The sequence below is a fragment of the Panthera tigris genome, chromosome B2, assembly GCF_018350195.1.
Source record: "Panthera tigris isolate Pti1 chromosome B2, P.tigris_Pti1_mat1.1, whole genome shotgun sequence".
NCBI classification, from domain to species: Eukaryota; Metazoa; Chordata; class Mammalia; order Carnivora; family Felidae; genus Panthera; species Panthera tigris.
In genome coordinates this window covers 42,633,100-42,657,818 of record NC_056664.1, presented here as the reverse complement: position 1 = coordinate 42,657,818, position 24,719 = coordinate 42,633,100, and the positions used below count along the sequence as shown (strand labels likewise).

Here is a 24,719-nt window from a genome sequence, read left to right as displayed (position 1 = left end):
AGTCTCTGTCCACTTGTCCTGTGTTTTCCCTGTCGGAGAAACTAAGAGAATGAAGGTCTGACCTCCCAGCGCTCTGGTATATGGGGAAATGAAGAGGCTGGCAGTCCATGGCTGATCAGTATATATGTACAGGAGGAAAGAAAGAAGGAATCTCTACTACAGAAGATTCCAGGGAGGACCAGGCCTTCTGAGGAGGATTATTTTCAATTAATCCAAGTAGCAGTAATTTTGAAGAGATTGAAGTCGCAGAAGAACGTCTTCAGAGTGGAATGAGCATTAGAGGGGGCACTAAGGGAAGGATCAGAATGGCAAGACTGGGAGACGGTTGGGGTAGAAATAAGGAGATAGTATGCAGGGATGCAAGAATGGGATATTGAGAGAAACTTGAATTTTTCTAGTGATCGATGATGAGAAAGATAAACATGTGTATGAGAATTAACTAATCTTAAATTCCCTGTATGAAGTTATTTTAATTCCAGCACAGAAGACTGATAATCCTAGGAACTTCTGACCTTTGTTCGGGATTCTGTTGAAATTGTTGATCAATTTCCATGATTACCCTTTCTCCTGATACATTGAGAAGAGGAGTAAAGGTGAAGGAACTCATTCATTCTGGTGCCCCCCACCTCCCGATGGAAACAAACTGTCATGACTGGGGGTATCTGTGCCTCTTTTGCTGGTATTTCCCAGCAATACCCTGGGAAGGTCTGTCGCTGAAACCATCCTTCTGCAGCTGACAGGGAGGGAATTATCTCAGGGAATCTTCACCTGTTGTTGGAATAGCAGTAACCCACAGTGGTTTTATGGGACCTCTGTGCACCTTTTTGACATGGAAAAGTTGAGACCCTACCCTTTAAAGAAGTATCATCTTTCATTCATTTGTTCATTCAGTTTTTATCCAGAAATATTTATTTTGAGTCTGCGGATGCCAGGCACTATTCGTATTCTAGGTGCTGGGGATACAGGGTGGACACATGGTCCTCATCCCTGCATTCTCAGAGCTTAAAATCTAGTGAGGAAGCCACCAATTCTGTTGCTTGGGTGGACAGATCTGATGGAATGCTGGGAATTATCCCTTCCCTCTCTTAAATCGCTTAGAGCATAGTCACAAAATACCTGTTTCTGTGTTCCTAACAGCCTGTCAAAGGGAGAAGTGGATATGGTACCTTTTATTGATTTTGCCAAATTGCTGCCTGTTAACTTGAACTTCAGAAGTATTCCACAGATGTTACACAAGTGTTTGGGAGCTATTGCAGCTCGCTAGTTAGTTGGAATGTTGCATGTCAGAGAGTAGGTGGAAGATTGGTTACTTTGGGGAGATAGTTTTGAGGGGATTACCATAATTCTGCCACAGTTGACAGCTTTGGATATACACTTCGATAGCAAGACTTCATGTCTTCTGTGATTTATTTCCAAGAAAACTCTTCTGTATGTGGAATTCATGAAGCCTGTATCTGTAAGGATCCAAACATCATGCTTTGAGTGACCGTTAAGGGTTTTAATAGACCCGTGGGACCAGATTAACCAAAAGAATAATCGGCACAGATTTCTTTACCATCACTCTCTTCCCTGTTGATTACTGGTTAAATTAGTAATATCTAATAAAGGCCCTATGTCAGGTTAGACTCTGCCTCGCACGGTGGCAGTTTAGAGATCTTTACCGGAAGGTTACTCATGCGCTTGGTACCGTTAGGGATGCAGAGAGAGAGACCTGATGCGTGGTGTTCGCCTGCAAAAAATCTTCTGATACGGTTTCAGAAATGATAAGCGGACATGAAAGGGTATCTGATGATATAAGTGTTCAGTAAATGACTGTGTGGGGAAGTACACAGTGCAGGCAGGATCCGTGTGAGTGAAGAAGAGAGGCGGGATGCCATTCCACAGAGGGAAAGGAGCCGGGATGAACAGAGAGAGGGTTGACTCAAGGCCAGGTGGCATTTCAGTAGGCACTGGTATAAAGACAGGCTGAAATCAGTCTGGAGGTTCGGAAAGTCAGGCTTAAGAATTTGGACATCTGCAGGCATAAACTTTTTCTATTTCATTCTGTAACTGCAGGCATAAACTTTTTCTATTTTATTCTGAACTTGTGACTTTGAGCCTGTTCCAGTAATAGACACATTTTGAAATGTATCGCAAATACAATTTCTGTACGTTCCCGTTTTCTTTTTTTTTTTTAATCACAGGTTCTTTCTTGCAGGAATTTCTTTCCACAAGCATAAATTAAAGTTACAATCAAGCAACCCCTATGACTATTGTTAATACAGGAGCTATGGCCAACGGTGACTTATTCTGACACTGTGAGAAGGTCTGAACATTAAGTCATCTCGTGTACTGTGTTATGTAGCACGGATACAAAATGCAAAGACCCAAATGCATGAGGAATTTCTCGGGGCTTGAATATCGGGACACTATCATTAGTGCTTCGAAAACATAGCGTTTTAGATGCATTATTTTTCAAATGTAATTTCCGTTTTGTGATGGTAACATGAAGTATTAAAACACTTTAAAAATTAAATTTTCGATATTTATTTTTTTGATGGCTAGCCAAAAAAGCCTCCAAATTTCGAGACTGGTTGGACTGCAGCAGTATGGAGATAAAACCCAATGTTGTTGCTATGGAAATTTTAGCATATTTAGCATATGAAACTGTGGCACAGGTAAGAATTATAATATCTGTCCTAACAGGCCATTCATGACTGCTTTCTCCTAATCCCTGTCCATAATCAGGTCCTCTACCGCTACTCTTCCAGGAATGAGAACAGCCATGAGTTGTATCCTATGGCAATCTTGCCATTTTCTGAAATTTCCTTCAGTTATGTTTCTTTGTATCCTCAACTCTGGTGGGTGTTAGGGTAAAAGTGGCTGTTTGTTACAACTTGATCCTAACCCGAAGTTGTGTATCCCTGCATACTTTTTCTCAACCTTGAATTCTAAGGACACATCTACCTTGTTTAGAGATTATTTTTGAGCTTTGAGAAATACCTTTCTAGTTATGTACAGTCTACTGAGTGCTTACCAAAACCTGAGTCCAGAATCAAAGCATGGTCCTTTGACCACAAGCATCAGCCTCTCCTGGCTGCTTGTTTAAAATGTTAACCCAGAGGGGTGCCCTGGAGGCTCAGTCGAAGCATCCAACTCTTGATTTCGGCTCAGGTCATGATCTCATGGTTTGTGAGATGGAGCCCGCGTCGGACTCTGTGCTGACAGTGCAGAGCCTGCTTGGAATTCTCTCTGTCTTCCTCTCTTTCTGCTCCTCTTCAATCCGTCAAAATAAATAAATAAACTTTAAAAAATAAAAGAAACTAATAAAAGAAAATAAAACATAACCAAATTCGAATCTCGGTATCTAGAGCCCAGAAATCTCTATTTTAAAATGCTTCCCCTAGTGATTTTTAAATACAATCTGAGAACTACTCCCCTAGAAAGTCAGAATATATTGTTTCTTTTTTTTTTTTTTCAATAGCACATATTTATTCAATAAATTCGGCCTGCTGCATTAAATTGCATTTATGTTTTACTGGATAAAAATCATCCGTACTCTTGATAGAATAAAAGCACAGTTTAGAATATAGCATATCTAACCAGTTAATTCATTTCATTTTTCTAATATGAAATTTATTGTCAAATTGGTTTCCATACAACACCCAGTGCTCATCCCAACAGGCGCCCTCCTCAATGTCCATCACCCACCCTCCCCTCCCTCCCACCCTCCATCAACCCTCAGTTTATTCTCAGTTTTTGAGAGTTTCTTATGGTGTTTCTATTCATGGATAGGTCCATTTTCCAGTCAATGAAAGCATATGCTCATGTGCACAATACAGATTTGTAGGTTCACTGTTGATCAGTAACATTTGGAATGGATTGCTTTCAGTTTTGCCACTGCATTGACATTGGTGGTTCTTTCCAGTGATGTGACTTCTTTTCATTACTCTGATCTAGTTAGTGGACCTGGCTCTTCTTGTGAGGCAGGACATGGTAACCAAGGCCGGAGACCCCTTCAGCCATGCCATTTCTGCAACCTTCATTCAGTATCACAACTCTGCTGAGGTGAGTAGCAAAAAAAATCTGTCTTTGACACATCTGTGGATTTTTCTCATGTCTGGTGTTTACGGTAGTAATTCTTTGAAAAAGACAATGTAGGAATGTATAGCCTTCAGTCAGGAATCTGAACACGCTCAACTTTCAAACAGAGATTTTCTGAGTTCCTACTATGTTCCAGGCCCTAACAAGCCACTTAATACAATTATTTGCTCACCTTTTTCTTGCCTTATCTAGCTTCCCTAGCCCTGCAGTGAAAGAGGGATAGTTGTAGACCTCACCTCGTTTCCATGGGCGGTGAACAACCGGTTTGGGCCTTTGAACAATGTTGAGAATAGTTCTTTATTTCTTTGCGCCTCAGAAATGAGAGGACCACTATTATTCGTGTCCTAATAATTCCCAACGTTTATTGATAATTTTACTTCCCAGTTATTGATCCAGCTCTAAACATGATTTAAAGAAGCATGGCTCCACTTATTCTCTGTGTTCAGATTGGCCCTTGTCATGTGAGGATCACATCCTTTCATATCCAGTTTATGTGGCTGGGACCCCCACTTAGGGGACTATAAAATCTTGCCAAACTTTAAGACATTGTGCAGTAACTGTGTAACATTCTTATTATGAAGATGCTCTGTAAGCAGCATATAGCTGCAAACCAGAAATGTGGTATTATCTATTGAACGAATTTGCTAATATGTAACTTTTTTTTACTAGCACAAACAGCAATTTCATATAATTCAATCTAATAACCGTATAGAAGGCAGCAAGGAGGTTAGGTTAACATCTATATGTATAGCTGTGAAGCGAGCTTTGGATCAAGTTGGGTGAAATATACAACCTGAAAATGGCTAAGCCCCTTTGAGAATTTGGCAAAAACTATAAACCCTGTCTCCGTAAACACATTCACAAATTTTGTATACAATTCAGGGTGTTCAAAGACCCTCTGAAACCATTCTATGGATCTAAGGGATCTGTGAACCCTACGGACCCCAAGTTTAAGCATCTCTGCTCTTGGATACTTAGAAAATATATAAATATATATGCCTATATATCTCATTATCCGTCAGAAGATTGACATCTTTTTATTCCCCTTGGAGGATCAGATTGGCTTGGAATCCAAGTAGAAATTAAAGTGTTTTGCCCATTACAAATCCTTTTTTTTCTTAGAAAAGATCATACATCATTATCAGTCATCATACTTTAAAAGTCCCTAAAGCTTACTCAGTTGATTAAACACTTTGTTTTCTTTACGTTACAAACCCAAATTACGATGTCAAAGAACACCCTTTAAAAATATCTTTGGTACACGTTCACTTTATGAATATGTGTATAAGTATGCTTTTCATTAACATCAGACAAATTTGTTGTAACATTTCTAATTGAAGAAATTTACAGTGAACATAACAAGCCTAGTTTTCCCTTAACATTCAAGGGATTGCTTGCATGGCTAGGAAAACTCTTTATTTCCCTTCTTTCTTGGTTCTCCAGGGTGGCCAAGCTGCCCTGGGCAACCGCTCAGCAACCACAGCTGCTGCTCCCAGCTACCCAGTAGTTAAGAAAAATGGCCTGTGTGTGCTCGGTTTCCCGGGCTCTCTGGGAGGCGGGAGCGTGAGTGTCGGAAAGCATCCTGACTAAATATGTTAGCAAAGCCTCAGGCGTTTCCCTGGCCGTCCAGACACCCCTCCTCCTGTGTGACTGGTGGTCAAAATGAACATTCAGAGGGACTGGAAATCTTCCTGCCCTTTATTACCTGACAAAACACAGAGAATGGCCACTCTAAAGTAGGATTCTTCCTCATCAAAGTTACAAACCAGCAACCAACATCAAGGGCCTGCTTTAAAGGGCTTTTTAACAAATTGGGTACAAAGGGGAACCCCAAAGACTGGTATGATCTGTGTTCTGTAAAACAAACAAGGATATGAAGAACAAGCAAACAGACAATTTGAGATTGCATATGCTAATTTCCAAATGAGTGCCATAGACAGGAAGCATGGAGGTATAGAAACAATCCCTGACTGTAGAGAAGACTTCAGAGAGGAAGCTGGTGTTGAGGGAAGATAGGACTTTGACAAGATGGTAAAACTGGGAAGAATATTCTAGGCCTCAGAGGCAGCATAGGTATAATTGTAGAAGGGAAAAACAAAGCTGATTAAAGTATTCAAGCAAAGGATTCATTGAGGAAGAGGAGGAGGTCAGATTAGAAAATTAAGCCTTAGGCTCTTAGAGTTAAGGAAGAGTTGTTGAAGGGTTCTTGGCTCCTAAAGGGTGATGAGTTCAAATGGGTGTTTTAGGAAGATCCAAATGGAGGTGCTACGTGCTTTGGATTGGAATCAAGCTCTCAAGGTATGGAGTTAATACATAATACGTTCTATTTTAATGACTGACATTCTTGAACACTAGGCAGATAAGGAACCAAGCTAGTTATGCTTGGGTTCTCAGATTAGCATCTTTAATAGGAATTGAAGTTAATTTTTAAGGTTTTTTTTCTAACATATGGTTTATGCACAGCAAGCAGAGATCTCTAGGAGTTACCTTGTTTTTCCTAAGAACAACTCATGCCAAATTAGCCTTATTCCTTCTTGTTTGATAATGTTCCTAGGCAGCCAAATCAAAGAAATATTTCTGAAACCAATACATGCATTTCAGCCAAACATTTTACAAAGTTTAGCTTAATTTTTTTATTTTTTTTAAATTTTTTTTTTAACGTTTATTTATTTTTGAGACAGAGAGAGACAGAGCATGAACAGGGGAGGGGCAGAGAGAGAGGGAGACACAGAATCTGAAACAGGCTCCAGGCTCTGAGCTGTCAGCACAGAGCCCGACGCGGGGCTCGAACTCACGGACTGTGAGATCGTGACCTGAGCCGAAGTCAGACACTCAACCGACCAAGCCACCCAGGCGCCCCAGCTTAATTTTTTTAAATATGGAGAAGTGTAGGCCAGCAGATAGTATGGTTAGTATATAGGTGGTGGGATAAAGCAAATGTGGACTAATAATACCATATCTGAAAAAAAAGCTTCTAGGCTTTTATTGGCTTGTACATTTCTTAGGAGCTAATACTGTGATGTTACTGATAAGGAAATTTTTGTGTTTAGTTTCAGTGTTTAGGTACCATCCAATAGGAAGGATATTGACACAGTTGAGGATATCTAAAGGCGAGTTATATCTAAAGGTGAAAGAACCTGAAATGAGTGGTTGAAGGAATGTGAGCTAATTTGACCTGTAAAAGAAAAGAGGCTATGCAAAGTGACAGTCCTCAAACATTTGAAGCGCTTCTACATGGAAGAGAGAACAGACCTGCAGTCATGGCCAAAGAAACCAGATAGAAATGAGGGATATTATGAAAGAAGGAAGGAACTAGAAATGGAAGGAGCTAGAGGTATCTACAGTGACCCTCAGGCGCTGAGTTTGAGTCACTGGTAGAAGGCTGGTCACACTGATACAAATCGTGTCTGGACAGCGTCCGGTTTGGGGGGGACTTCAGAGGTGCCTTTTGAGACATGTAAGTCTGACATGCTGACAGAACCTCCAAGTAGAAATCTCTCTATCTGACCGAATCAACAGAAATTTCAGAAGCTGTAGTAGACAGATTAAGATTAAGCTGATCAGACAGATTAAAAATTTAGACTATTTAGACTCTCAGGGGCAAGACAGGGCACCATTTCTGTGCACTAGATAATCATACCTTGTGTTTTGATACTTGTAAACCTCAAGAAGTATTGAATTCAGGAGGTATTCAACCAAATTGAATGTCAGTAGAAGTCCTGGTCACTTGATTTCAAAACCAAATCTCTTTGGGCAGGGGTCTAGCATGAAGTCCTACCCAGAATCTCCTGAGACCACACCTCCTCCCACACCAACAGCCCCATCATCTGGGTCACAGCACTCAGGGAAAACCACAGCAGGATCCCTTGGGAATGGGAGTGCTGGACAAGACTTGACTAAAACCAAGCAAAGGAAAAGAAAAAAGGTCAGTGACAATTTTTTTTCTTTTTCCTTTTTTTTTTTTTTTTTTCTGATGCAGAGCTTCGGAGAAAGGCTCGTTGAGTTTGTTTCAGAGATCTGGAAAATGTGCTCTGTTTTGCGCATCATTCAGATTTTTAGAAACAACCAATTTATGCTTGACCATACTTAATGACTTCTCCTGAAACTTTCATAACAGATTTCTTCTGGATAAAGCAAGATAACGATTTTTTTCTAATATTTTCTTAGAAAAATTTTCAAGCGTAACAAAAATATTAAGAGAATTGTAGAGTTAACACCATGTATCTGCCATCTAGATTCTACAGTGAACATTTTACCATACTTATGGTATTATCTACATATTGACTTTTATTATATCTATGCATCTAATTGTTCCTTTGCTCATCTGTCAGTTCATCTTTTTTTTTTTTTTTTTTTTTTTTTTTTTTTTAGCTACAAGGCCAAGTAAGCTACAGACATTAGTACACCTCATGGCTTAACACTTCATTATGTAACATTTTTTTGTGGTTCTTTTTTTTTTTTTTAAGGTAAAACTTAGCACACAGTGAGCCACTCAATGCTTAAGTATACCCTTTGACGAATGTGGGCAAATGTGTAACCTGTTGTTTTGTAAATCCCTCTCAAAGATATAAAACATTATCATCAGTTCAGAAAGTTCCTGGATGCCTCTTCCCAGTCAATACCAGCCACTATCCTTAGAAAGGCAGTCACTGTCCTGATTTTTTTCATACTAGCTCAGTTTTTTCTGTTCTAGAACATCATATAAGAAAAATGTAGGATGTAAACTCTTTTGAGTGAAATGTCTTTCACTCAAGATATTTTTGAAGTTTGTTTTTCACTATAAGTGTAATTTATTCCTCTTTATTATTGAGTAATAATCCCTTGTATGAATATATCAGTGTATTTATTCTGATTATGGTGGACACCTAGGCTGTTTCCAGTTATTGAGGTATTCCAAATAAACCTGTTGTGAACTTTATCGTGAAAGTCTTTATGGGCAAATGCCTTTATTTCTCTTGGGTAAATAGCTAGGAATTAAAGTACTAGGCCATAGAGTATGTATGTGTTCAGTGTTCAAAGAAACTCTAAGAATGGGGCATGTGGGTGGCTCAGTCAGTTAAGCATCCAACCCTTCATTCCGGTTCAGGTGATGATCTCATGGTTTGTGGTTTTGAGCCCCACTGACAGCCAGATCCTGCTTGGGATTCTCTCTCTCCCTCTCCCTCTCTCTCTGTCCCTCCTCCACTCTCTCGCTCTCTCTCAAAATAAATATTAAAAAAAGAAAGAAAGAAACTCCACGACTTTTTTTTCCCAAAATATTTGTATCATTTTATACTTACACCTGCAGTATATGCCTCCCATGTTCATCAGCATTTGGTGTTATCATTGTTTTTATTTTTAACCATTCTAATGGATATTCAACAGTGACTCATTTTACTTTGAGTTAGCACTTCCCTGATGACAAACGATGTTAAGCATTTTTTCAAGTGCTGACTGGCCATTCATGTATCTTCCTAAGGGAAAAGTCTCTTCAAATCTTTTCTACAGTATTTTGAGGGAAGATTGTCTTTTATCACCAATTTGTAGGGGTTCTTTATATATAACCTATGTAATAATCCTCTGTCAAATGTTTTTTCTACATGTTGTTTCTCAGTTCATGCCTTACCTGTTCATTGTCTTAATGGTATATATTGATGAGCAGACGTTTTGAACTTCTGATGAAGTCTCATTCATCCAGTTTTCTCACACATTTATTGCTCTCTGTATCCTAAGAAACCTTTGACTTCTCTCAAGTCATGGTGATAAGTGTTTTCCTCTGAAAGCTGTATCACTTCCATTTCTATTTCATCATCATCAGATTAACTTTTGTGTATTATATGACTGGAGGTCAAGTTCACTTTTTTACATACGGTTATCTGGTTATTGCCAAACTTTTTGTTGAGGACTCTTTTCTTCCATTAGATCGCTTCGGTGGCTTCGTTGAAAATCAAATGACCATTGACACCTGGGTGGCTCAGTTGAGCGTCCAACTCTTGATTTCAGCTCAGATCATGACCCCAGGTTGTGCGATCAAGCCCATGTCAGGATGTGCGCTGAGTGTGGAGCCTGCTTAAGTTCCTCATCTCTCCCTGTCCTTGCACCCTGCTCACGCTCTTTCTCTCTCTCACCTCTCTCTCTCTCTCTCTCTCTCTCTCTCTCTCTCAAATAAAAATAAAGAAAGAAATAATCAAATGACCACATATCTAGTCTTTATTTCTGGAATTTCATTTGTCTCATTGACTGATTTGTCAGTTGTTTTGTTGGTACCATTTGCTTTGATTACTGTAGCTTTATAGTAGGTCTTATAGCGGATAGTATGAGACCTCAAACTTTATCTTTCAGCCATAATTTTATGGACACGCTGTGTCCTTTGCATTTCTATATAAATTTTAGAATCAACATCTTAGTGTCTACCTAAAGGAAGAAAGAAGGAAGGAAGGAAGGAAGGAAGGAAGGAAGGAAGGAAGGAGAAGAGGGGAAGGGAGGAAGAAAAAGACAAAAAAGCCTAGTGGGGGTTTGAAAGGGATCAGATTGAATACTTCCATCAGCTTGGGGTTATGAATGTCTTAACAGTACCAATTCATATAATCCATGATGATGGCATACCTCTGTATCTTTATGAAATCTTCCTTTTAGCACTGGTAATATTATTCACTCTGAATTCTATTTTATCTGATTACTATAGCCATTCCAGCTTTCTTGTACTGTTTACATTAATATGTTTTCTGTCAGTTTTCTTTCAGTGTATCTGTGCCTTTAATATTTAAAGCACATCTCTTGTAGACACCAAATAGTTGGGTCTTGCTTCTTTTTCCTTTCTAAAGTATATCTTTTAATTATAGTCTTTAATTCCCTGATATTCAGTGTATTTATTGACATGATCCGATATAGGTCAACTATTTTGGTATTTGTTTTCTGCTTGTTCTATTTTTGTTTCTCAGTTTTTCTTTCTTATTTTGGGTTCTGTGCTCTTTAAGAAATTCAGTTTATCTACTGGTTTCTTAGTGATACCTCTTTGCATTATTTTTTCAGTGGTTATGCTAAGGATTACAATATATCCTTAAATTTTCAGTGTACTTGGAGTTATTGTACTGCTTACATAAAATATGAGACTCATATTTGTAAGACGCATGTACTTTACTCTTGTCCATTATGCTATAGTTGTGGTACATCTTACATCTTCTTATGTTATAAACCATAATACTATTTTTACCTTAAATAATCAAATGCATTTTAATGAAACTAAGAGAAAAAATAGACTTTAACATTTACCATTTCCATTTAACATTTACTATTTTTTTATGTTCAGATTTCCTTATGGTATTATTTTCCTCTTTTGTTCTACTAAATTTTATTTTAGCATTTGTTACAGTGCGGTTTAGCTGGTGACGGTTTCTCTGAGTTTTCATATTTCTGAAAATATCTTTTCTTTCATTTTTAGAAGATATTTTCACTGGATATAGAATTCTGGGTTGGCAATTTTATTTCACTACTTTAATGATATCATTCCACTATTTTCTGGCATCCATTGTTTCAATCATATGTCAGTAGTTTGTATTATTGTTTCTGTGTTTGTAATGTGTTCGTTTTCTCTGGATGGTTTTGGGATTATATCTTTATTTTTAGTTTTCAGCAGTTTGACTGTGATATCTACAAACATGGTTTTCTTTGTATTTATCCTGCTTAGGGTTCACTGAGCTCCTTGACTATTGGTTTATGCCTTTAAGTATTTGGGGGGAATTTTCAGCAGTTACTTCCTCAGATATTTTTTTTATGCTTCAATTCACTGTCTCTCCTCTACTTCTGAGACTCCAGGCACATATTTGATAGTTACTTTGATATTGTTCAACAGGTACCTGTTTAACCGTTCTCTCAGTCTTTTCTCTTACTTCAGGTTGGATAAATTCTTTGATATTTCTTTATGTTCCAGACTCTTCTATCAGCTCCAGTCTGTTATACCCATCCAGTAATTTTTTATTTGTGATATTCTATTTAATTGCTTTATAATTTCCACGTGATTTCTTTTTAGTTGTTGTGCATCTAGTTTATTTGTCATTTATTACAAGTTTATTTTCCTTATCTTCTTGAACATAGTTATAATAGCTGCTTTAACATCCTTCTTTGGTCAGGGCGCCTGGGTGGCTCAGTTGGTTGAGCATCCAACTTCGGCTCAGGTCACGATCTCACGGTCCGTGAGTTCGAGCCCCGTGTCAGGCTCTGGGCTGATGGCTCAGAGCCTGGAGCCTGCTTCCGATTCTGTGTCTCCCTCTCTCTCTGCCCCTCCTCCATTCATGCTCTTGTCTCTCTCTGTCTCAAAAATAAATAAATGTTAAAAAAAAATTTAAAAAAAAATCCTTCTTTGGTCAATTAGTATGGCTTATTTTCATCTCCATTGAGTATAAATCATGCTTTCTGTGGTACTTAGGCTCAGTGGGACCAAAATAATGCCTCCTCTCTCAGTCTGTTCATCTCAGGCAATTTCTTACATTGTTGCATGTCTAGTAATTTTCAGTTATATCCTGGTAATATCATAGGTAATATATTGTAGAAATTTTGTGTTCTCTTATATATGTGAACTCTTATATATGAAGAGTTCTTGGTGTTGATAGTGGTGGTGATTGTGTGCATGTGAGTTAAGCAGACAATTTACTGTTCTACACTGAGCTCTAAACTTGAAACTCAGACTCCTCTTCAATGGCAGCAGCTGGAATCTCTCCTCAGTTCATGTCATTTTAACTGGGTTTCTTGGCTTTGGTACCACAGAGAAATCGATTTGGGAAAGTTTGTACACAGAATTGGGGACTAACCTTCTTTGATTTTGCCCATTTTTGGTATTTCCTTCCTCACTTCACACCTGCTGTGGGTGCCCTGAATTCTGGCCTATATTTCTTAAAGTCTCTAAGGTCATGTGCCCCCTATACTGACTGGAGCCCACCCTTATACTAAAACAGTAAAAACAGGAAACTGAAGCCACTGTTCTTCTCTTCTTCGAAATATAGGCACTCCCTTTCCAATTTCTGTCTGGTTTTGATCAGTCTCTATTGCTTTCAAGTTCTTGTTTTTCATAATTTGTTTAAAGTTGATACTCCTTTCTAAAACTCAGTTGACAGGGTGCCTGGGTGGCTCAGTCGGTTAAGTGTCCGACTTTGGCTCAGGTCATGATCTCACAGTTGTGAGTTGGAGCCCCACATTGGGCTCTGTGCTGACAGCTCAGAGTCTGGAGCCCGCTTCCGATTCTGTGTCTCCCTCTCTGTCTCTGCCCCTCTCCCACTCATGCTCTGTCTCTCTCTCTCTCTCTCTCTCTCTCTCTCTATCAAAAATAAATACATTTAAAAAAATTTTTTTAAATAAGTAAAACTCAGTTGCTACAATAAGAACCATTTGCCATTACAAGTAATGGAACCATGCCAAGATATAATTTTATAATGATAGTAAGCAAATTTAAGTTTTAATCTCATATCTCGTTTCCTCTTCCATTTACAAAACAACAGAGCTCAAAGACCTCTTCAGTGGACTTGCTTTATTATGTAAGAAGTTGTAATTCATTTGAGATAATTATGCACACATACATAAAAATTTCAAGAATTTCTAAAACTTCTGAAGAATTCTTTTTTTCTCTTAAATATTTAAATACTTCTCTCCAAATCTTGTTGAAAGCTATCACCTTAGAGTTGTTTTATAGAAAAGGTTTCCGGAGTAAAGTATTAGATTAGTCCATATCTGAATTCTCCTAAATTCAAAATCAGTGACATCAGAATAATTTCCCACTTTAAAGCTATTAATTATTTCTCTGTTTACTCATCCACATCTTTCTACATTCAGACTCTTGCTGTGTTTTCATTTTTAGTCCTGGGAAACTTCAGCTATGGTGGGAAGACGGTACAACTCATTCTACATAAAATCACAAAGCCTATATGTATTAGCCATGTGTCCTAGAAGCCAAGAGATTCAATGTATAGCCATACAGTGGTACTGTCACTATAATCTTGGCCATGTCCCTTATCCTCACTTTCTCATCTATAAAATGGGGTAGGAGTTGGGGAAGTTTCGAACAGATGGCATCTTGCATTGCTTCCAGATTTAATAACGTATGAATCCTTAAATCTAGTGATACTCTCATCTTCTCTTTAAGTACCTTTTCTAGTTTTGATTTCCTTAAAGAAAAGATTTTTCTAGTTACATAGAACTACAGTTTTAACAATAAACATCTCAATTAAACTTTGAAATGAGAAAATCAACTATTAAAACTATATTATATACTGTAATCTTTGGCCAAAGAATGGCCCACCTTCATCTGAAAAGAATCCTCCATAAGCACAAAGCTCTGGGAAAGCTATGTGTCCAGCAGTGAATAAAAGGAAGACACATACCTGGCCAGTCAGATTATAAATCAACCTTTGAGGTCAGTGAGTAATAAAAATATCAGTAATAGTAGTACTAACCTTTTGTTTTGCTCTCATCTGAAATATGTGCTCCTCCTCTGTAAGAACCAATATTTCAAGTTTAACAAAAGATCTAGTCCATCATTCTGGATGTGGAAAGAATAAGTGGCCATTATCTGAGATTCCAGGTCCTTCTTAAAATTGGACTTCCCTGGCAAGGGAAAGGCTGAGAAAGGATAGGACGATTTAACTTGCTCACCATTTTTTTTTTTATTTAAAAAAAATTTTTTTTTAACATTTATTTATTTTTGAGACAGAGAGAGACAGAGCATGAACGAGGGAGGGGCAGAGAGAGAGGGAGACACAGAATCGGAAGCAGGCTCCAGGCTCTGAGCCATCAGCCCAGAACCCGACGCGGGGCTCGAACTCACGGACCGCAAGATCGTGACCTGAGCCGAAGTCGGACGCTCAACCGACTGAGCCACCCAGGCGCCCCGCTGACCATTTTTTTTAAAAGTCAAGACAGGCACAGATGTTTGTTTGAGATCCAGCAGCAATACAAGTTCAGTGTAGCTTCCTTGGACCACAGTTGCGAGTTCAAACTGTGGGGAGACTTTATTCAACAGAAGCCAGCAAGGACAAGCGGAAAGACAGTGCTCCAATCCAGGAATATGTGGGATTCCATATCATACTTCAGCCTCCAGTTCCCCGCATCAGCTTTTGGATGAAGAGACATAAGTAAAGATGCAGTGGAAGAACACCGGAATGGTGTGAATGCAGCCAAGAGGAGGAGGACCTGACATATGAGGGAGAACTTTACCAAGAGCTTTTCTCAGGGAGATAAATGATTTATTTTGGTGGCGATTTCAGCACTCGTTGCACAACAGGACTCCTTACGTTGTCAAATATGTAGGCTTTATCCTTGAAATTTTAAAAATAAAGAGTATCCTAAAGTGTTGGCACAATCCGAATGGGAGAGATGAATTGATAAATAAATCTAGCGCTCTTTAAATGTGATCATAGCAGATAGAAGACGTTTGTTTTTATTTTTTATTTTTTAACGTTTATTTATTTTTGAAAGAGAGAGCATGAACTGGGCAGGGGCAGAGAGAGAGGGGGACAGAGGATCCGAAGCAGGTTCATGCTGACAGCAGATAGCCCAGTATGGGGCTTGAACTCACGAACTGTGAGATCATGACCTGAGCCAAAGTCAGATGCTCAATCAACTGAGCCACCCAGGCGCCCCCAGATAGAAGAGTTTTAAAGATTAAATGACAAATATATAAGTGTAATGCTTATTCTTCTGAAACAGTCATGAAGAATACTACAAAAAGGGTAGAGCCACTGCTAAATTAAAAATTCTCAACTTGGTATGAATTCTGAATTTGAACAGATTACAAATACCTTAGTGAAGTCCTGGATGTTGACAGAAATGTGAAGAGATTTCCAAAATCTATCATTTTAGATTTAAAGGTTCCCTTCCAAAGAACTCAGTGGGCAAGTCAAGAAAGTGTAGAAATGTGCACATGGTAACTTCCTGCTGTTTGCGGTTACTTAATTATAGATAAATCGGAAATGGGCAAATTGGAAATCTGATGACATTTTTCACAAAAGTGAATATTTTTGTTTTTTATATAAGTTAGCTTCATGTTTTTAGTGAAGATCACGCTTCAACCATTAGTTTCTAGCTTACGTTTCCTTCAGTGTTCTGAAATCCTATTTGATTGCCCTGCCAGAGGTTCTGAGAGATTTTGACCAAATGTCCTATGGTTTTGACTAAAACCAAATTTATTTGGAAAAGTAAGGAAAAGTAGGATCATACATTGGCCATGGAGGAAAGAAATGAAACATAAATCCAAGTTGTGGGGAGAAAGGAGATCCCGTAGAGGAACTTTCCATCCTACTTACTATGCAGAAGATTGACCCTCTTGATTTCTCTCTTTTGTATTTCCACTGCAAAACTTAGCTCTAAATTCCAAATCCAGCTAAATATTTGCATTGATATCCACAAATAGATAGAATGCCTCAACCTTTAATGAGTCTGTATTAGTCATATTCATCTTCTGGGGCCCAGTGGACTCACAGAAGAGTCTTTACCCTTATCAGATACCTACTAATTGCATTTATTCTAATATATTCCAACTGACACGAAGTATTTGAAATTAGAATCAAGAAAACATTCAAAAAAAAAAATCCTGTGTACTTATATATCAGTGCCAAATGAAGGGTTAAGATAACAATTTGTGTGATTGCGGGCACAACGGATACGTTATTTAAAGGGCATTGTTGGAATGAAGTTGAGAAAGAGACTCTAGAGTAAATTCCTATTTGGTTTATTGCATATCTTATTAAAATCATAAAAATGGTCAAGATCTGGTTTGTTTCATATTGTACACTTTATTTCAGGTTCAGCTTAGATAATTAGCAGATGTTCTCATTGAATGGGAATTGTTGTATTCTTTTACTAGCTATTGGAAAAGCATGCACAAGGTACAGAAAGAACATCTGAAAAGTACAGAAGGATCTACAGTGAAAATGTCTCTTCTAATCCCTGTCCTTTAGATACCCATTTATCAAGCTTTGCGCAGTGGCAGTATCATAGCCAATGAGGTTTATCTGAGGCGCGATTATTGCTAATAGATACCCATTTATCCTTCAAGAGATAAGGACTATTACTGATGTTTGGTGTTCCCTTGCAAAAATATTCTATGCTTAAATGAGTTTATAATGTTCGGCCTTTTAAAAAAATAAGTGGTAACATAGTGCCACCCAGTTGGACACCTTGCATTTTTTCATACAATACGTCTTAGAGACAGTTCCATAGGAGTAGGGATGGAACTTTTGATGGTTGCTGTAGTTTCTGTTTCATTCGATGGATGTATCATAATTTATTTTAGTGTTCCCTCATTGATGAATATTTACCTCATCAATCCTAATAGTTCTGCAGTGAGAGTATAGATACGATATATAAAATTGTGTACCTGTGTAATATATTTGTAGGATAAATCCTTAGAGGTGAAATTGGGTCAAAAATGGCGGTCCATTTCCATTTGACAAGATTTTGCCAAATCGCCATCCATAGTGGTCATATTAGTTATACTCCTAGAAGGAATTATGAAAGTGGTCATTTTAGTAATTATCAGAAAAACAAATAATCATCATGTGACTATGACTGACCTCTAGAATACAGCTATAGTAATACACAAACTACTGTTTCTTCCTGTTGATTCTTTAATGTTAATGACTGGCATGTGGTATCCATTGAAGTATAAAGTGATTAAAATTATTGCCCCAATTTTATAGATGAGGAAACTGAAATGCAGAGATATTACATTACTTGACAGGACTGGTAACTGATAGGATCTGGACTCAGGTATTTGGAAAACCAGAGCCTGCAACTGAACCACAAGACTACCTTGCTCGTATTGAACATTTTAATTTTTTTAAATCACATTACATACATTTCTTGAGCTGGTATCCATACCCTCTTTGCAGATCATCTTTCTCTTTCTTATGTCTTTTTGTACTTTCAAACCTGCCTTTTTACAGATGAAGCAGATTAAAAGAGACAGGTTTTATTTTCTTTTGGCCCTAGGAACCAAGGTAACATGATTGTTTAGGACAGACCCCAGTATTATAAATAAATATACAGCAATTTTGTATTTTTCATTTTAAAATTGATGACCCTCAAGTTATTTCAGAAACATGCCCGACAGGTCCCGAAGAAACATTTGTAATGATAAATGTTTAAATGTTTTTCAAAAAAAAATAACTTCCTTTTATAACTTCTTTCAGCAAGCCCCCACGACGATTCTCATCTACACGCAAGTGGCTGTATTCTCCTGCACCCTGACAGGCAGGCCTAGGTGAAATATTGTGGGCATAAAAATTGCATTTGGTAGGTCTGCTAAGGAAGGGGTCACGTAGAAGTCATCTTTGATTTGTTAATGGAATTTTTTTTTTAAACGTAGTATATGGCAGCAGGAATGTGCATCCCAAAGGGGAAAAAAACGTCCATTTTATAAAAGTTTATTTTCATATTTTATACACTGTAGTTCTGTTGTGTGTTTTTGATTTAGTAACAATTTATGTGTTTTTCTGTCGCAGAGCACTGCGGCCTGTGGTGTTGAGGCTCACAGCGATGCCATCCAGCCCTGCCACATCAGAGAGGCCGTTCGACGCTACGGCCACAAGATTGGCCCCCTTTCCCCATTCACAGTACGTAATAACAGAGTTATAAAAAGTTATATTTATAATCTGAAAGAATTTTGATTTTCAAGTGGTCAAATGAAGAAGCAATGGAATTGTTGAAAGCAATTTGTGGCGACGGTAATTTTGTTGTATAAAAGTGGCATAGTCCTCTTGGGAAATAAAAGTTAGTCATTTTTGTCTCTTTTTGGAAGGACAATTTTTTTCTACAAAATATTATTTTCTTTCAATTACAAATTATGCTTTTTTGTTGTTGGGGCTTATATTTTCTATTTTTCAAAGCTTAGGTTTATAAAACTTTTTTGTCAAATTATATGTATCCAAATATTGCCAGAAGCACTTTATATTTTAAAATTGGTTAGATTGGCAATGCCACTTCTATCAGATGTCCTGCTCCTAAACATACTTTGAGTTGGAAGAAGAAGAAATGATTTCTTTACTGGCTTTGAAGTAGGCTGAAATGCAGATAGTCTTTCACATCTTCAAATGGTTGTAAAGCTTATAATCAGGGTTTGTTTTTTTTTTTTTTTTAATGGAGAATTAAAGACTGTATTTCAACAGCCTAAAGAAAGTGTGTGTATGTGTGTGTGTGTGTGCGTGTGTGTGTGTGCATGTGTGTGTGTGTGTGTGTGTTTTATTTAAATGCTCATCTCGTGGCCGTTTAAAAAAAAATCTTTATTCCTGTTAATAGAACTTTCTCCAAGTCTTTCTCTGTTGAGGCATGGGTTTGATATTCAGAAAGTGAAGTTTGATTGAAGGCTGAGGAACATTAGAATTTACTATTTGTTTGGTTTCTTCATATTCATTTCTGCTTAATACACTAAAGCAGACTACATATATGTTTAACATTATACACACATACATACATACATACATACATAAATAGGTATAATATACTATGCGTTTTCTCCTGAGGATGGGTTTTACTATTATCCATTGATAGAAATCATGATTTCTATCATCTCCTTTTTTTCTGCATTTTAGTTAAAAGGAATGCTTGCTTTCCATTCTTAATTTTCATTAGTGAATTATATGGATGCTCATTGTGACAGCAAGAATGTATCTCAAGCTTTGTATATTTGGGTCCAGAAGTTTTTTGTAATCATAACTATTATTTTCACTTTTGTTTAATATGTAAAATTTGTCTTCTATGTTATGAGGACATGATTTTAATACACTGATGAAAGCAATATATCCTTCTGCATGAATGTTTTTAGATCATTCAGTTGAAAGGACAGAATGAATCAAGTATCTCTTTTTCTTTTTTCCTGCGTGGTAGGTGAGATGATTTTTAGTGATAAGGCAAAATAAAAATGAAATTTAGAAAAATATGAGATGGTTGGAAGAATTTAAAAACTGAGATTGAAAGAACCATCTTCTAACAAAGGATTAAAACTATCAAGTCCATAGATAAGAGCCAAATAATGACTAAAAGGTTGAGGCAGTGGAGTGGAGAGAGAAGGAAAAGGGGACAGGTTAAAGAATAACAAGGGGAAACAGGATTTTTGAGAAAGAACCTAACTAAAATAATGGATAAAATTGCATAAAGGAACATCCAATATAAGGGGAAAATCTCCTAGTCATAAGAAGGAGTGGTGGCTGCTTCATTCTTCCAAGTTTTTTATATGTAAATACATTGGACCGATCATTTAACCATCTTGGTTGATGACATTGTTTATATACGTGTGTGTGTGTGTGTGTGTGTGTGTGTGTGTGTGTGTGTGTGTGTATAAAGGAGGTTTTTCTGGTGTTGGGGGATGTTGATGTATACACACACACACATATACATATGTACACACACATACATATAAACAATGTCATATATATATATATATATATATATACATGCCTCACTGGTATTCTGTTATTCATGTATGTTGCTTTGATAATCTGAGATTATCAGATGGTCAGAAAATGTACTTGAAACCAAGTTCAGATATGATTTAAGCTACTGTTTATGTAATAAACATATAACCAATATGGTTTTTTAAATTAAAGGTTGCAACTTTTAAATGCTTAATTTAAACAGATCTGGAAAAATAGAACAAATAAACCATGACCTCGAAAGTTCACTTAGCCACTACCAGAGTGACAGCAATTGGTAAAAATCACCAGAGAGGGGGCGCCTGCATTTTCATCAGTCCTCAGAAAAGACCCACCTTGAAAAGTCTGCTTTATTACCTAGAGCTATAATAATTTGCCCAGGCTGCAGGACTGAATGTGCCTACTCTATTTTATAGCATGATTAATATGATCAGGAAGACCTAGTTTCATGGTATATATTATATATAATACATAAATCTGTCCCTTTTTTATTGAAGTATCATTGATACACAGTGGAGTTTCAGGCATACAACATAGTGATTCAACAACCCTATACATCATGCTGTGTTCACCACAAGTGTAGCCACCATCTGTCACTGTACAACGCTATTATAATATTATTGACAATATTCCCTATGCTGTTCCTTTCATAAATCTGTCTTTCAGATTAGTTAAAAATTCTCCTTAAAGTGGGACAGATTTGCAGACTGGGTATCTAACAATATGGCGCTTCTCTCCTGGCCCCCCACATACCTTCAGCTGCTAAAAGGAGGTGCTTCTGATGTTGGGGCATGTTGATGTCCAGCTCCTTGAGGCTCACTCCCTGAAATAATACTTCATGCTGCCTAGGGACACTGCTACGTAGGTTTTGAGCTGCAACTCGTAAGAAGAGAGGAGGCATGCAGACTGCGTCTGTAGTAACCATGGATTGAGACCTAAATTTTCATACAGAAAAGTTGAGCTCAGTTACCTCTAGCCTACCAGTTCCTTTGTAAACTGAAATGCTCATAACAACTAGCTTATACTTATGAGACATAAAGATTGTGTCCTTGCACCATGTCATTCCAAATCTAAGTGCTTGTCTGGTGTATATATAGATGTGATGGCTAATTTAAAATAGCCATCACTTGATTCATGTGTAGCCAATTCCCAATACTTGGAAATTGATTTAGAGAATGAAAATGACAGTAGGTTACACAGACATCTAATTCCAACATCAATCAATCAATAAACCCGGAGCAATCTGCTTTTAGTGAGTCCTCATTCCGTTTTCCACTCTGTTAATGACTTTTGACGTAATTTTGTACAAAAATCACAACATGCTCGGTTTCAGAACTACAGTTCGTTGCATAAAGAATTGTGAGTTCCTCACCCAGGCAATGAGTTGAAATGTCAGAAGAAGAGATTGAAGCTGTGTTAGGTGGAGGTGAGGAGGAAGAGGGAAACGATGCTTTGCACCTAGTGGCTGCTGACACAGAGAGGAAAGGGGTGGAGAGCTGAGACACCGGCCAGCCTGCCGTTCATACGCAGGTGGTGGAAACACTTCTCAGCCACCATCTCTGACCAAGGAGTTATGGCAGTACTGTGTCTAGCCTATTGGTTTTAGTTGGTGATTTCTTTCTTTCCTGTGTTCTCCTTTATTCGCAATCCTATGCAGAAGCTCAGAGAAAGTATCATACCTAGAAGATTGATGTAATTTTTCTGAGGTTAAGCTATTAATTAGACTAAATGATATAACCAAGGTCTAAAATTTGGGCCTTCCAACTTCCAGCCCCAAAATCTGCCTCCTAAAACACATTTGCGATTGTCCCCATCCCTCTACGTACCTGACTTTCTGGATACACATACTAAAGAACATTTTTAAAACCGAATTTTACCTTTTGCCTGTTGTTTATTTTTCCTATGATTGTTTCGTTTTCCCATAATTCTGGAAATCACCTCAGAGTCTGTGATTTGGGGGCGCCCGGGTGGTTCAGTCAGTTGGGCGTCCGACTCTTGGTTTCAGCTCAGGTTGCGATCTCACGGTTTGTGAATTCTGGCCCCACATCAGGCTCTGCGCTGACAGCACGGAGCCTGCTTAGGATTCTCTCTCTCTGCCCTTCCCCCACTCTCCCTCCCTTTCTCTCTCTCAAAATAAATAAATAAACTTAAAAAAAAAAAAAAGGCACCTGGGTGGCTTAGTCGGTTAAGCATCCAATTTCGGCTCAAGTCATGATCTCATGGTTTATGAGTTCAAGCCCCACGTCGGGCTCTGTACTGACAGCTCGGATCCTGGAGCCTGCTTTGGATTCTGTCTCCCTCTCTCTCTGCCCTTCCCCACTCATGCTCTGTCTCTCTCTCTCTCTCTCTCTCTCTCTCAAGAATAAATATGTAAAAAAATTTTTTGAGGGGCACCTGGGTGGCTCAGTCGGTTGGGTGTCCGACTTTGCCTCAGGTCATGTTCTCACAGTTCATGGTTTGAGCCCCACGTTGGGCTCTGTGCTGACAGCTCAGAGCCTGGAGCCTGCTTTGGATTCCATGTCTCCCTCTTTCTGGCCCTCCCCCACTCACATTCTGTCTCACTCTCTCAAAAATAAACATTAAAAAAAATAAATTAAAATTTTTTTGAGCTTCATCAAATTCAGTTTATGTAAGTTATTAAAAACAACTTTCAGAGACTGTTGAGTATATCAAAGTTGGTGATAATTTTTTATATTATTTCCACAGTTTTTACATTTTTTATATTTTACTGATACCATCATTTCTTTAGTAATTTTTTTCATTTACTGAGAGTAGTGTTAGTATGTTAGAAAATTAAGAAAACACAGAATAGTAAAGGGTAAAATAAAACTTACTTCGAGAAAGGTATCAGAGCCCCCCAATAAAAAAAGTGTAGCAAAAGCTTTAAAGGAATTGTCCTATCAGAAAAATCAGTTGGTATTTAATTGTTTGAAGAATATTTTCTTCTCTCAACCTAAAAATTCACATGCTTTTGGTAATGGCTTTTAAAAATATATTCTTGGAACTTATTTGTGCAAGTTTTTTTTTTTTAAGTTTATTTTTTTTTTTTGAGAGAGAGAGTGCGTGCAAAGAGGGAAGGGCAGAAAGAGAGGGAGAGAGAGAATCTGTGCTGACAGCACAGAGCCCAATGCAGGACTAGAACCCACGAACTGCGAGGCCATGACCTGAGCCGACATCGAGAGTCGGACGCTTAAACGACTGAGCCACCCAGGTGCCTGTATTTGTGCCAGCTTGGAAGTAAAAAGCATTTAAAGTTTTTGTGAACAAAATGTTTTTCAGGGAAAATACTCCAAAGAGTAACCCAGGGTAGTGGTTGTTCATCATGTAGAGGAAGGTCAAACGTGTGTTGCCCTTAGAGCCTCACTCTTTGCACGTGGTGTGCAAACAATCCCACCTCTTGGTGGGAAGTACTATGAGTGGCTGATATAAAACCAGGCGTGTAATTTTGAAAGCCAGAAACAGGAAACCGTGTTCGCTGGGTGAGATGACCTAAGCCCGTGTGTAATGCCTAAATCTATTTTAGCTTCTCCTGAGTGATATTCACAGTAGAAAAATATGTTAATCTCCCTGAACTTGCATGTTATCAGGTGACTCTTCCATTGAACTACAATACTGAGACGAGACAGTTGCTTATTTAAGCACCATCGTTAAGCTAAATAATCCCTTACGTGCACCCCCAGCAGCGAGTTGTGCTTCAGTATCCATTCTGCCATCTTAAATTCTAAGGTAGGGTCACAGTACTGTATTTTAGAGCTGGCTGACACTTGAGAAGGCCCAGTTAGTCTCAGCCTCAGAGAAACTTGGCAGTGTACCCAAAGGCACCTTGTAAGTGAGTGACAGGACTGACCCCAGAATCCAGCCTCTTCACTCACAAGTGTACTGTTCTTCCACAGTGATCCTTTACTTTGATGTGGGTATATCTATTGTGGGTTCGGGGGGGATGCTCTCATATCATTTGTTCTTAAGGAACGTTCAAAATAGACACATAGGTATAAAAAATGTGAAATTTCCTTTAAGACTTCCTTACATGAAGCTTCGAAAAACAAAAGTGGCATAGTGGATTGCTTTCACTATTTTGATCTAGACTTTCACATTCATGAATAATTCTTGCGTCATAAGTGCATTAGATTTGTCTGCATTTTATTTGTTCGGCATGGAAAATTAAATGTCACAAAATATTAGAATAATTTTCAAATGCAAATACCAAGTATAAATGGGGTAAGAATTCTTAAATATTTGTGT

General features: G+C 38.0%; 1 protein-coding gene and 1 non-coding gene across 5 annotated transcripts in view; both read left to right on the top strand.

Moving 5' to 3' along the window:
• The window catches only part of SUPT3H (SPT3 homolog, SAGA and STAGA complex component), a 535,933-nt gene that overhangs the window by 431,429 nt on the left and 79,785 nt on the right, over nucleotides 1–24,719 (top strand). For all 4 annotated transcript variants that reach the window (XM_042986488.1, XM_042986487.1, XM_042986485.1 and 1 more), the window contains exons 8-11: nucleotides 2,545–2,657; nucleotides 3,940–4,047; nucleotides 7,841–8,008; nucleotides 18,552–18,662. In XM_042986488.1, the coding sequence (XP_042842422.1) occupies nucleotides 2,545–2,657; nucleotides 3,940–4,047; nucleotides 7,841–8,008; nucleotides 18,552–18,662 (500 nt within the window). The remainder of the gene's footprint in view (nucleotides 1–2,544; nucleotides 2,658–3,939; nucleotides 4,048–7,840; nucleotides 8,009–18,551; nucleotides 18,663–24,719) is intronic.
• On the top strand, nucleotides 17,021–17,166 carry LOC122238986. The gene has a single exon (XR_006218111.1). It is a non-coding gene; the product is annotated as a U4 spliceosomal RNA (small nuclear RNA).